We start from the raw sequence: 12,712 nt of genomic DNA, 5'->3' as shown, positions 1-12,712 counted from the left end.
ACAACTTACCGTCTGGTCTCCCAGCCGAATAAACTCTTCTCTCCTTTATTTGGTGTTCGAGAGAACCCATTTTCCGTGGCCGCTCCTGCTACACCAAGTCATTGAAGACATTTGTGTGCAGCAGGGGGAGGCTTTTGTTTCTGCCTAGCAGGAAGCATCCCTGGTTTCCAGGAACGTTACTAATTGAGAGGAATATGTGTATGTGCGAATTGCTTAAACTTCCTTTGCCCCAGCTGGCTGAGAACAGTGGCAGGAAAGCCACTTACAGTGCAGCAGCTCAGTCCCGCCTCCTCCCTGGCAGGCAGACAGCTTCCTGTGCAGACAATTGTGTGTTGATGCCTCCTCCAGCACGGCCTCCCTGGCCTCAGACATCAATGGCAGCAAGTTCCAAGAAGGTTCCAGTGGCCAGGCTGTATCTCTCACTCTTTGTACCCCAAACAGGTGACTGCTGGTTTTCCCATCACAATGAGTCTCTTGTGCCCTGTAGGCTTATTCTAAGAGCAGGACCACGGGCACTCCTTCTTGGCTTCCTCCTGGACTCCCTTGACTTTTCCTGTGTTGGTAGCTCTTCCTCCTTTGACCTTTCAGATACTGCCTAGTTATGCCAGAAGTGCAGAGTGTATTTATGTTTCTGAATCCTCCTTGCCGGTCTGGTGTAATTCCTGAAAGAAAACATACTGCAGTAATTTTGCTTGTGATTCTTTCTGCTCCTAGCAAGATCAACCAGGTATTTATTTATTTTTATATTTTATTATTGTTGTTATTTGTCTTTGTGCTTTTTCTTTTTTGTGGAGAACGGGGTCTCACTATATTGCCCAGGCAGGTCTCAAACTCCTGGGCTAAAGCTATCCTCCCGCCTCTGCCTCCCTAAGAGCTGGGATTACAGGTGTGAGCCACAGCGCCTAGCTATTTTTATATTTTAGAAAATTGTAATATAATTTTAATGTTGTAGGGAGCATGGAGAATATGGAGAAGGGCAGGAAGAGACTTTTGGGGGTGATGCTGGGTAGCTTGATTGCGGTGGTGATTTCATGGATATGTACATATGTCAATATCAAAGATCAAAATTGTGTAATTTAAATATGTACAGTATATCATACATCAGTTTATACTTCAATAGCCTGTTAAAATAGTTTTAACAATGATGATATATTGCAACTTGTCATTAAAATTTTATTTATTTTAAACTGATTGAGTTTTCTGTACATGAAATTGTACATGTCATTGAGTTTAAAATAAATAACATTTTAATGACAAGTTAAATTTTATAACATACAGCCGGGCGCGGTGGCTCACGCCTGTAATCCCAGCACTTTGGGAGGCCGAGGCAGGTGGATCACGAGGTCAAGAGATCGAGACCATCCTGGTCAACATGGTGAAACCCTGTCTCTACTAAAGATACAAAAAATTAGCTGGGCATGGTGGCTTATGCCTGTAATCCCAGCTACTCAGGAGGCTGAGGCAGGAGAATTGCTTGAACCCAGGAGGCGGAGGTTGCGGTGATCCGAGATCGTGCCATTGCACTCCAGCCTGGGTAACAAGAGCGAAACTCTGTCTCAAAAAAAAAAAAAAAAAAAAAAAAAAAAAAATACATGCAGCAAAGTACATAAATCTTAAATGCAAAGTACATAAATCTTAAATGCATAGTATAATTAATATTTCATATAAATGCCACCACCACTCAGATTAAAATATAGAATACTGGCTGGGAGCAAATGGCTCATACCTGTAATCTCAGCATTTTGGGAGGCCAAAGCAGGAGGATTACTTGTGGCCAGGTGTTTGAGGCAAGCCTAGGCAACATAGAGAGACTCCCATCGCTCTCAAATATTAGCCAGTTGTGGTGGCACATACCTGTAGTCCCAGCAGCACTCTGATCCAAGATGCCAGAAAGACAAAGCGGAAGTTCATGAGCAGCAGAGGCCCCAGCATCACTCAGGTGGCTGGGAGGGACCTGCATGGCTTGCGACATGGACATCTGATTAGCACATAGGAGCACATCAGTTTTACAGAAATGGGGCTCCATCTAGCCCAAAGGGAGAACCCCCAGGCTGTGAACAAAGGATTGAGGGTAGGACATCAAAGGTTAGTAACTTTCCAGAGTGCAAAATGTGGGAAGGGATTGGGTCAAAACCAGTTACACTTGGGGAAGAAACATTAGTTATTATAGAGAATGTGGGTGAGATTTGGTAAGACGTCAAAACGTACCAGACCCAAGTGGGCATATTTAGGGGAAAACCACAAGTCGTAGTTCATCAGAAACAGACAGATACTGCCAACAAATCTTCATGTATCTGGGGAGCGCTAAGATCACGCTATTCTTTGTTGTTTGTCAGAAATACACAAGCTCACACTGTTGAGCACCTGCAAAGGAGTGGGAGATGTTCAGGTCTGCACACACCTTATCTGTGCATCAGCTCTTCCCATGGAAAAATGCTGTAGAAACAGCACAAGATCTGGACCATCCAACTCATCAACCCACACCAGCTGGTACTCCCAGTGGGGGTCCCCTGATCCTGTTATTTCTCTGAATTTGAGAAAGGCAGAGACAATAGAATAGGAGGGAGATGGTTTCAATCCACAGGGCTCTTTGGATGAGAAAACATGGGAGTGTTCTTAGGTAGCCCCGGTCTGCTTGAGATTTCATTTCTGGCCAGGCATGGGGTGCATGCCTGTAATCCTGGCACTTTGGGAGGCTGAGGCGGGTGGATCACTTGAGGTCAGGAGTTCCAGACTAGCCTGGCCAGCATGGTGAAACCTCGTCTCTACCAAATATAAAAAAATGAGCCAGGTGTGGTGGCGCACTCCTGTAACCCCAGCTACTTGGGGAGCTGAGACAGGAGAATCGCTTGAACCTCGAGGTAGAAGCTGCAGTGAGCTGAGATTGCTCCACTGCAACAGGCGTGAGCCATAGCACAGAGCCTAGCAACCACCATTCTATTCTCTTAGACTTTTTTCAGGTTCCACATATAAGTGAGATCACGCAGTATTTGTCCTTCTGTGTCTGGCTTAGTTCACTTAGCATAACGTCCTCCAGATTCATCCAAATGGCAGAGCCTCCTCCTTTTTGAAGCTGCACAGTATTCTGTTGTATTGTATATCAAGTGTCTTTACCCATTCATTGCTGATGGACACTTAAGCTGTTTCCATGTCTTGGCTATGGTGAATAATGACAAAATGAACCTAGTCCAAAATGGGAAGTCCTCAAATATCCACCAATGTTAAATAATTAAGTAAATAGTGGTATTTAGTCACAATTTATTTCATAGATAGAATGCTACACAACAGTAAAAATGAACAAAGTTTAGCCATACACAATAAGGTGGATGATTCACAACCATAATGGTAAATCAGAGAAGCTGGGTTGGGCACGGGGCTCACACCAGTAATATTTGGGAGACTGAGGTGGGAGGATTGCTTGAGCCCAGGAGTTTGAGACTAGCCTGGGCAACACAGCAAGACCGGTCTTCAAATACAAAAAAATACAGAAATTACGCAGGTGTAGTGGTGCACACCAGATACTTGACAGGCTGAGGTCAGAGGACTGCTTGAGCCCAGGAGTTCAAGTCTGCAGTGAGCTGTGATTGTGCCACTGCACTCCATTCTGAGCAACAGGGCAATACCCTGTTTCAAAAAAAAAAAAAAAAAAGAAGAAGAAGAAGAGCCTAAATGGAAGAATTCTAAGTGTGTTGTTCTACTTGTATGATGTTCAGAAACCAGTAAAACTAAAGTGTTTGGGAATACGCACTCAAGTAGTAATACTCTACAGAAAAGCAAAAGGGCCGGGCGCAGTGGCTCACTCCTGTAATATCAGCACTTTGGGAGGCCAAGGTGGGTGGATCCCTTGAGGCCAGGAGTTTGAGACCATCCTGGTCAACATGGTGAAACCCCGTCTCTACTAAAAATGCAAAAAATTATCTGGGCATGGTGGCGCATGCCTGTAGTCCCAGCTACTCAGGAGGCTGACGCAGGAGAATTGCCTGAACCCAGGAGGCGGAGGTTGCCGTGAGCCGAGATCGCGCCGTTGCACTCCAGCTTGGGTAACAAGAGTGAAACTCCGTCTCAAAAAAAAAAAACAACAATTATCCGGACATGGTGGCGGACACCTGTAATCCCAGCTACTTGTAAGGCTGAGGCAGGAGAATGGCTTGAACCTGGAAGGTAGAGGTTGCAGTGAGCCAAGATCATGCCACTGCACTCCAGCCTGGGCAATAGAGACTCCATCAAACAAACAAACAAACAAACAAAAACCACCTAAATGTTTAATGTTTACACAACAGTGTGAATTTACTAAGTACTACTGAACTGCACCATTTAAGAATGGTTGGGCCGAGCGCGGTGGCTCACACCTGTAATCCCAGCACTTTGGGAGGCCAAGGCGGGTGGATCACGAGGTCAAGAGATCGAGACCATCCTGGTCAACATGGTGAAACCCCGTCTCTACTAAAGATATAAAAAATTAGCTGGGCATGGTGGCACATGCCTGTAATCCCAGCTACTCAGGAGGCTGAGGCAGAAGAATTGCCTGAACCCAGGAGGCGGAGGTTGCGGTGAGCTGAGATCGCGCCATTGCACTCCAGCCTGGGTAAAAAGAGCCGAGATTGCGCCATTGCACTCCGCCTCAAAAAAAAAAAAAAAGAGGCCGGGCGCGGTGGCTCAAGCCTGTAATCCTAGCACTTTGGGAGGCCGAGGTGGGTGGATCACGAGGTCAAGAGATCGAGACCATCCTGGTCAACATGGTGAAACCCCGTCTCTACTAATACAAAAAATTAGCTGGGCATGGTGGCGCGTGCCTGTAATCCCAGCTACTCAGGAGGCTGAAGCAGGAGAATTGCCTGAACCCAGGAGGCGGAGGTTGCGGTGAGCCGAGTCGCGCCATTGCACTCCAGCCTGGGTAACAAGAGTGAAACTCCGTCTCAAAAAAAAAAAAAAAAAAGAAAAGAAAAGAAAAAAGAATGGTTAAGACGGTAAATTTTGTTATATGCGTATTTTACCACAGTTTTGTTGTGTATGTTTTTGTTTCGTTTTGTTTTTTGAGACAGTGTCTCACTCTGTCACCCAGGCTGTAGTTCAGTGGCCGTATCATAGCTCACTGCAGCCTCAACCTCTGGAGTAGCTGAGACTGCAGGTGCATGCCACTATAACCAGCTAATTGTTTGTATTTTTTTTTTTCAGAAATGGGGTCTTGCTATGTTGCCCAGGCTGCTCTTGAACTGGCCTCAAGCCATCCTTCCACCTCAGCCTCCCAAAGTGCGGGGATTACAGGTGTGAGCCAACTCACCCAGCCCCACAATTTTAAAAAGTACCTGAACACACAGAGTGACATTAAAACATACCTAGATACTTGGAGAGTGACCCCACATGGTCGTTTTTAAAAACTTGGTATTATACAGATCAATTGTTGGTAATAGCATAACAATCAAATTCTCACTGTCAAATTTCCCTGCTTTGGAATTTGACAAGCTGACTCTGTATAAAAACAACATAAGAACACTTACTTTATCCAATATCAGGACATACTGTAGAGCTAAAGTAATTGAAACAATGTTTTCTTTCTTTCTTTTTTTTTTAAGAGACAGAGTCTTGCTCTGTCGCCCAGGCTGGGGTGCAGTGGTGGGAACACAGCTTACTGCAGCCTTAAGCTCCTGGCCTCAAGCAATCCTCCCACCTTAGCCTCCCAAGTAGCTGGGATCACAGGCATTCACCACCATGGCCTGCTAATTTTTTAGAATTTTGTAGAGATGAGGTTTCTCCATGTTGCCCAGACTGTTCTTGCACTCCTGGCCTCAAGTGATCCTCCTACCCTGGCCTCCCAAAGTGCTGAGATTACAGGTGTGAGCCACCACACCCGGCTATAAGCAATGCCTTACAGAGTTAGGGCTAGACAATAGATCCACAGAACCAACTTGGGCACTCAGAGACAATCCCACACACACAGGGAAGGGGTGGCTGGACTATCAGTGGGCCCCTGACTTACCCAGGAGCATTCATGACCGCTCTGTTCATCATAGCACGAAACCAGCAACAACCCAGTGTCCATGGGCAGGAAAAGTGGATAAATGAACTGTGATGTGTTTCCACAATGGAATATCCTGCGCCAGTGACACGGTCAGGCTTTGTGACCCCACCCAAATCTCCTCTTGAATTGTAATGTCTAGGTGCTTAGGGAGAGACCTGGTGGGAAATGACTAGATTATGGGGGCTGTTCTCATGACAGTGGGTGAATTTTCACAAGACCTCATGGTTTTATAAATGGTAGGTTTTTTTCTGTGCTAACATGCACTCCCTCTCACCTGCCACCATGTAAGACATGCCTCCTTCCACTTCCCCTTCCCCCATGACTGTAAGTTTCCTGAGGTCTCGCCAGCCATGGGGAACTGTGAGTCGATTAAATCTCATCTCTTAACCTCTTTTTTTGTTTAATAAATTACCCAGTCTCAGGTATGTCTTTATAGCAATGTGCAAACAGACTAATACAAACAGCAAAAATTGATAAATTTTTTTTTGAAAAAATTTTCAAATTAGTCTGTTTTCACTAATGTAGTTAGTGACGTGTAGTTAACCTGCAGCCATATGGGTGAATCTCAGGAATAATGTGAGTGAGAAAAGCAAGTCACGGATGATGACATGTGGTATGATTTTATTTTTAAAAGCTCAAAAGCAAGGAAAGCTAAAAATTATATTGTTTAGAGATGCATACCAATGTGATAATAACTATTAAAGATGTAAGAGAATGGGCCGGGCATGGTGGCTCATGCCTGTAATCTCAGTATTTTGGGAGGCTGAGGCGGGAGGATTGCTCGAGCCCAGGAGTTCAAGAGCAGCCTCGGCAACATGGAAAAACCCCTCCTCTACAAAATGTTTAAAAAATTAGCCAACTGTGGTGGTGTGTGCCTGTAATCCCAGTACTTTGGGAAGCTGAAGCAGGAGAATCGCTTGCCCCTAGGAGTTGGAGACCAGCCTGGGCAACACCGGAAACCTGATTTCTACCAAAAATTTAAAAATTAGCCAAGTGTGGTGGCATACACCTGTAGTCCCAGCTACTCAGGAGGCTGAGGCAGGAGGACTGCTTGAGTCCAGGAGTTGGAGGCCACAATGAGCTATGATTGCAGCCTGGGAGATAGAGTGAGACCCTGTCTCTAATAAATAAATAAATAAAAATAAAAATGTAAGGGAATGATAATTGTCAAAGGGCAATGGAGACTTCTGGAAGGGAGACAAAAGTGGGATAGGGAGGGACCCAAGACAGTCACAGGGGTACTCCCCGATAATGTGCTGGTTCTCAAACTGAGTGGGTGAATGGAGTTAGGGGGCTGTGTTATTGTTATACACCCCACATCTTACAATATTTTATTGTCATACATTATAACCCACATCTATGATACGGACATCCTTTGGTATGTGTCAATTCTTATATAATAAAACTGGAAAATGGCTAGGCACAGTAGCTCACGTCTGTAATCCCAGCACTTTGGGAGGCCGAGGTGGGTGGATCACCTGAGGTCAGGAGTTTGAGACCAGCCTGGCCAACATACCCATCTCTACTAAAAAAATAGAAAAATTAGTTGGGTGTGGTGGCTCATGCCTGTAATCCCAGCTACTTGGGAGGCTGAGGCCGGAGAATCACTTGAACCTGGGTGGCTGGGATTGCAGTGAGCCGAGATTGCACCATTGCACTCCAGCCTGGGCAACAGAGCAAGACTCCATCTCAAAGAAAAAAAAAACAACTGAAAAAATAAAAGTGCCCAGACCTCAGCCGTGGGTAATGCCAGCTTTTACGGACCAGGGCGAGGAGCAGGAGTTGTGCACGAGGCGAGATGGAGCTGCATGAGGTGGGAGGAGAGGAACCTGTGGGAACCCAGGGGCCAAGGGAGCCTTCCAGGAAGAAGCAGCATCTCCCAGGGTCAGGGCTTCTAAGGGCAGCTGGGGAAGGTGAGGACTGGAATGGAGATTTGCCCACCTGGGGGTGATTTCTGAACTTGGAGGAGCAATCCTTGCAGTGGCTGAGGACTCCAGACCTGCAGAGTCTGTCCCAAGACAGGTCAGACCTGGGTGATGGGACTAGAAAGGGGGCCTCTCTGTCTCGGGACTCGCGCTGCAATGTAGTTGGAGGTGCTACACTGTGGCTGGCCACGGGCCAACGCGAGCGATGGACCACGAGAGGCCTGGGGTGGGTGGCCTTTCCTCCCTGTGCAGCCAAGAAGGGAAGGATGAGAGGGGTTCCTTCTGCCTCCTCCTTGGCATGAGCACCCCATCTCCATCCCCACTCTGTCCTTTCTCCCAGGAGCAGCTGGCCGGAGAGTAACATGACTCCAGCCGGACATGGTCATGACTATTCCAGCCTGCAAGGTCATGACTCTCTGGCCCAGCTGGGACTCCCAGGGGAAAGGAAGGGCCTGGCTTACCGTCCTTGCCCTGCAAGTCTGAACCCTCTGTGGACAGAAGGAGGAGGACCCCATAAGGTAGGGGTATTAGGGTACTTGGGCGCCTGAGAAGATCCAGGCCTGGCCAGTAGGGGTCAAGGTCTTTCCCAAGCCAGGGGAAACCCTCTCTGGTCCCTGAAGGTCCTCCTTCCCTATTCCCTGAGCAGCTGGGTGCCAAGAAGCCCCTGTCATGAGGACAGAGAGACTCCGGTCTGGCCCCTCCAAGACCCAGGCAGCCTTCAGTATCACAGCCGCAGCGCAGAAACCGGCCTGGCTTCCTCCCAGGCCCAGGAGGCCCTAGCCGGCCACCTCCCTTTGTTTGTCTTGGGAGGGGCAAATGCTAAGCAAACAGGGAAGGGGAATCCCGATTCCACCTCTCTGTCTGTCCGGCAGCTGTTACCCAGGCCCAGGCCTCTGGTGCCCACTGAGGTCTGGCTCCTTCCTGGCCCTGTGTGTGGAAGGGACATGGGGCAGGAGTGGGGACAGAGAACGCCCAGAGCTCTCCAAAAAAATAGCCCAGGCCCCCCACAGATGAGCTAGGAGCTATGTGGTTCAGTAAATCTCAGCTCCAGCCACAGGCAAATGGGATTAACTGAGCACTTACTGTGTTGGGACCCTGGCCTACAGCCTTGCATGTCAGAGCCCTCCAGATACTGCCCAGCCACCGTACGGGGTCCTATCGGGATCTCGAGTTTCCAAAAGAGGAAACAGGCTTGGGGTCATAAGGGAAGCAGGTTAGCCGAGGTGGGACTCCCACCCAGAACTCTCTGACCCCCAGATCTTGTGTTTTTGTTGTTGTTGTTGTTCTTTTCTGAGACAAGGTCTCGTTCTGTTGCCCAGGCCTGAGTACAGTGGCGATCACAGCTCACTGTAGCCTCCAGTTCCTGGGCTCATGCGATCCTACAGTTTCAGCCTCCTGAGTAGCTGGGACTATAGGCGTGTGCCACTATGCCTAGCTAATTTTTGGCTTTTTGTAGAGACAGGGTCTCATCTGTTGCCCAGGCTGGAGTGCAGTGGCACCATCATAGCTCACTCTAGCTTCAAATTCCGAGACTCTCATGTGATCCTACTGCCTCAGCCTCCCGAGTAGCCGGGGCTATAGAGACATGCCACCATGTCTAGCTAATTTTAAACTTTTTGTAGAGATGAGGTCTTGCTATGCTGCCCAGACTGGTCTCAAACTCTTGGCTTCAAGCGATCCTTCTGCCTCAGCCTCTCAGCGAACTGGGATTACAGGCATGAGCCACTGCACCTGGCCCCAACCTGTACTCTTAATCATAGCTCATTTCTCTTAGTGGAGCCACAGGGGAAGGTGGTAAGGGGCTTAAGCAGAAGCTCTACCCCTCACCTCTCTTTTTTTCTCCCCAAGAGACCACGCTGCTGTTCCAGACCCTCCCCATGGATGAGGTCCTGCACCTGACCCCTTGGGAGACCATGGTGGCACAAGGCAGTCCCCAGGGCTCACCTGACCTCCCAGATGGGCAGCGGAAGCAGCAGCCACAGGGTGACAGTGGCCAGGGCCTGGCCTCAGAGTCCTGGAAGCTCCTGGAGGTGCCCATCATTCACATAACGCCATCCAGTGATGGGGAGTCCCCCACCTGCACCCCGATCCCCCGACGCCGGCAGCAGCTGATGACTCCAGACCAGCAGAGTCTGTCCCAGGACAGGTCAGACCTGGGCAGTGGGAGGGGAAAGAGAGTCTCTCTGTCTAGGGAGGGTTTTGGTTTTCTCTGTCAAGGGTCGGTTCCTTGTGGCTGCCGGTCAGAGCACAACCTTAGCCCCACAGAGCCCTGACTCAAAGCCACGAAACAGCTGCACAAACAAAAGGCAACTGAAGGTGTACATTGAGTGAGTTCAGCTGAGCTCTGCCTGGGACGAGTAGAGGGGAAGCTGGGCACGGCGGCTCATGCCTATAATCCCAGCACTTTGGGAGGCTGAAGCAGGTGGATCACCTGAGGTCACCAGTTTGAGACCAGCCTGGTCAACATGGTGAAACCCCATCTCAGCTAAAAATACAAAATTAGCTGGCGATGGTGGCAGGCACCTGTAATCCCAGCTACTCAGGAGGCTAGGGCAGGAGGTTAGCTTGAACCCGGGAGGCAGAGGTTGCAGTGAGCTGAGATCGAGCCATTGCACTCCAGCTTGGGAGACAGAGCAAGACTCTGTCTCAAAAAGGAAAAAAAAAAAAAAAAAGACCAGGTACAGTGGCTCACATTTGTAATCCCAGCACTTTGTGAGTCTGAGGCCAGTGAATCATGAGGTCAGGAGTTTGAGACCAGCCTGGCCAACATGGTGAAACCCTGTCTCTACTAAAAATATAAAAATTAGCCTGGTGTGGTGGTGCACACCTGTAATCCCAGCTACTCAGGAGACTGAGATAGGAGAATCTCTCGAACCCGAGAGGCAGAGGTTGCAGTGAGCCAAGATCACACCACTGCACTCCAACCTGGGTGACAGAGCGAGACTCCATCTCAAAAAAAAGAGCAGAGGGGTGGAAGGGGACCCACCCAGTGTTTTTCAAACTGTGGGTCAAGATCCATTTAAGGGCCATAAAACTAATAGAGTGAATTGCAATCAGCACTTTTTTTTTCTTTCTGAGACAGCATCTCTCTCTGTCACTCAAGATGAAGTGCAGTGACATGATCTCGGCTCACTGCAACCTCCATCGCTCCCCCTTCCACCCAGTGGCTGGGACCACAGAGGCGCACCACCATGCCTGTCTATGTTTTTTTGTATTTTTAGTAGAGATGAAGTCTGATCATGTTGCCCAGGCTGGTCTTGAACTTCTGAGTTCAGGTGATGCACCCTCCTCAGCCTCCCAAAGTGCTGGGATTGTGAGCCGTGGTGCCCGGTTACGATCAGCACTTCTTTATCCAAATAAAAATAAAATGAATTGCAAATAACACCACGCGTGAGGCCTAATGAGCGTTAAGTGTGGTTTCTTGCAATTTCCGTGGCATTATGTATATTTTTAAGTGCTTGCTGGAAGCCCATGTGAAAGGTATTTCCTGCTATAGATTACAGGCAAAAGAAAAACAAAAAGAAGAAACAAAGTGAAAAAGAAAGTTTAAACAAAACTTCTGCAAAGAAACACTACCTCTGGTACAAGGGGACAGGAAATGGGAGGTTCGGGGCCACCACAGGGGAAGAGGAAATACCTCTACTGACCTTGAATAGAAGAAGTAGCCACTGTGGTTTCTTCCAACAAGGGACACTCGATAAGAGTTAAAGTTTATGAAGCGGAGCTTTGTGCATGGATGTGGAGAAATCGCAGAAACAATCATGATGGGGGACAGCAAGCTGCAAATGAAACAGAGGGAGGCTAATTGTGTATCTCTTTTAAAAGATACTGGATAATAGGCAATATTGTTGGTGGGTGCCTCCTGATGTAGCAAAAGGATAGAAAAGCACACAGGGGTCAGGTACACTGGCTCACGCCTGTAATCCCAGCACTACGAGGCCGAGGCGGGTGGATCACCTGAAGTCAGGAGTTCGAGACCGGCCTGGCCAACATAGTGAAATCCCATCTCTATTAAAAATACAAAAATTAGCGGGACGTGGTGGTGCGTGCCTGTAGTCGCAGCTACTCCGGAAGCTGGGGCAGGAGAATTGCTTGAATCCAGGAGGCAGAGGCTGCAGTGAGCCGAGATCGAGCCATTGCACTCCAGCTTAGGCAACAGAATGAGACTCCATCTCAAAAAAAGAGAAAAGTAAGATACAGGAGAACACGCACATGGTGACCACAGCCATAAAAGTTGTAAAAGAGCAAAATTAACGTTTATTTTATGTGAAGATGTTTAGGTAGTTGTTCCTGCAGAGGGAATAGCTGGTGCAAAGTCCTGGGGTAGGAGGCAGGAAGGTGCCCGGTGAGTTAGAACAGTGGGAAGGCTGGATGGAGGGTGTGAGCCAGGAGGAGACGAGCTGAAGTCAGGGAGCTGACAGGGGCCTTGGGTGCCAAGGTGAGGACTTTGCTTTTACCTGGAGTTAGGTGCAGCCAGGGCAGGGCTCTGAGCCAGGAGGGTTGTTACCTGACTCAGGTGGTCCCAGGCTCTCTCTGGCTGCAGGAGAGAACAGACAGTGGGGGTAGAGATGGGAGTGGGGAGATCAGGCAGGAGACTGCTGAAATGTCCAGGCAGGAGAGGATGGAGGCTGGGTCAGGGTGTGGGCAGTGGAGGAAGAAGAGTTTAGAATCTGGAGCGATTTGATTTTATACGTGGAGCCCACAGGGTTTGTGACAGATTGGATGTGGGTGTGAAGGAAAGGAGAGGGTCAGGAAAGTTCTGAAGTTC

The 12,712-nt window shown here is 48.5% G+C and overlaps 1 protein-coding gene across 2 annotated transcripts in view; it reads left to right on the top strand.

Moving 5' to 3' along the window:
- Positions 1 to 635: 635 nt before the first annotated feature.
- The window catches only part of GRAMD1A (GRAM domain containing 1A), a 39,545-nt gene continuing 27,468 nt past the window's right edge, over positions 636 to 12,712 (top strand). The window contains exons 1-2 of one of the 2 annotated variants that reach the window (XM_064381493.1): positions 636 to 727; positions 9,793 to 10,090. In XM_064381493.1, the coding sequence (XP_064237563.1) occupies positions 9,822 to 10,090 (269 nt within the window). In that variant the 5' untranslated portion in view covers positions 636 to 727; positions 9,793 to 9,821. Of the gene's footprint in view, positions 728 to 9,792; positions 10,091 to 12,712 lie in introns of those variants that run through there. The other variant, XM_021676533.2, reaches the window with a different exon arrangement.

The sequence above is a fragment of the Aotus nancymaae genome, unplaced genomic scaffold (assembly GCF_030222135.1).
Source record: "Aotus nancymaae isolate 86718 unplaced genomic scaffold, 86718_ANA_hifiasm-v0.15.2.pri h1tg000028l, whole genome shotgun sequence".
Lineage (NCBI taxonomy): Eukaryota > Metazoa > Chordata > Mammalia > Primates > Aotidae > Aotus > Aotus nancymaae.
The sequence above is the reverse complement of the archived record's forward strand: the minus strand, read 5'-3'. Positions and strand labels throughout refer to the sequence as shown.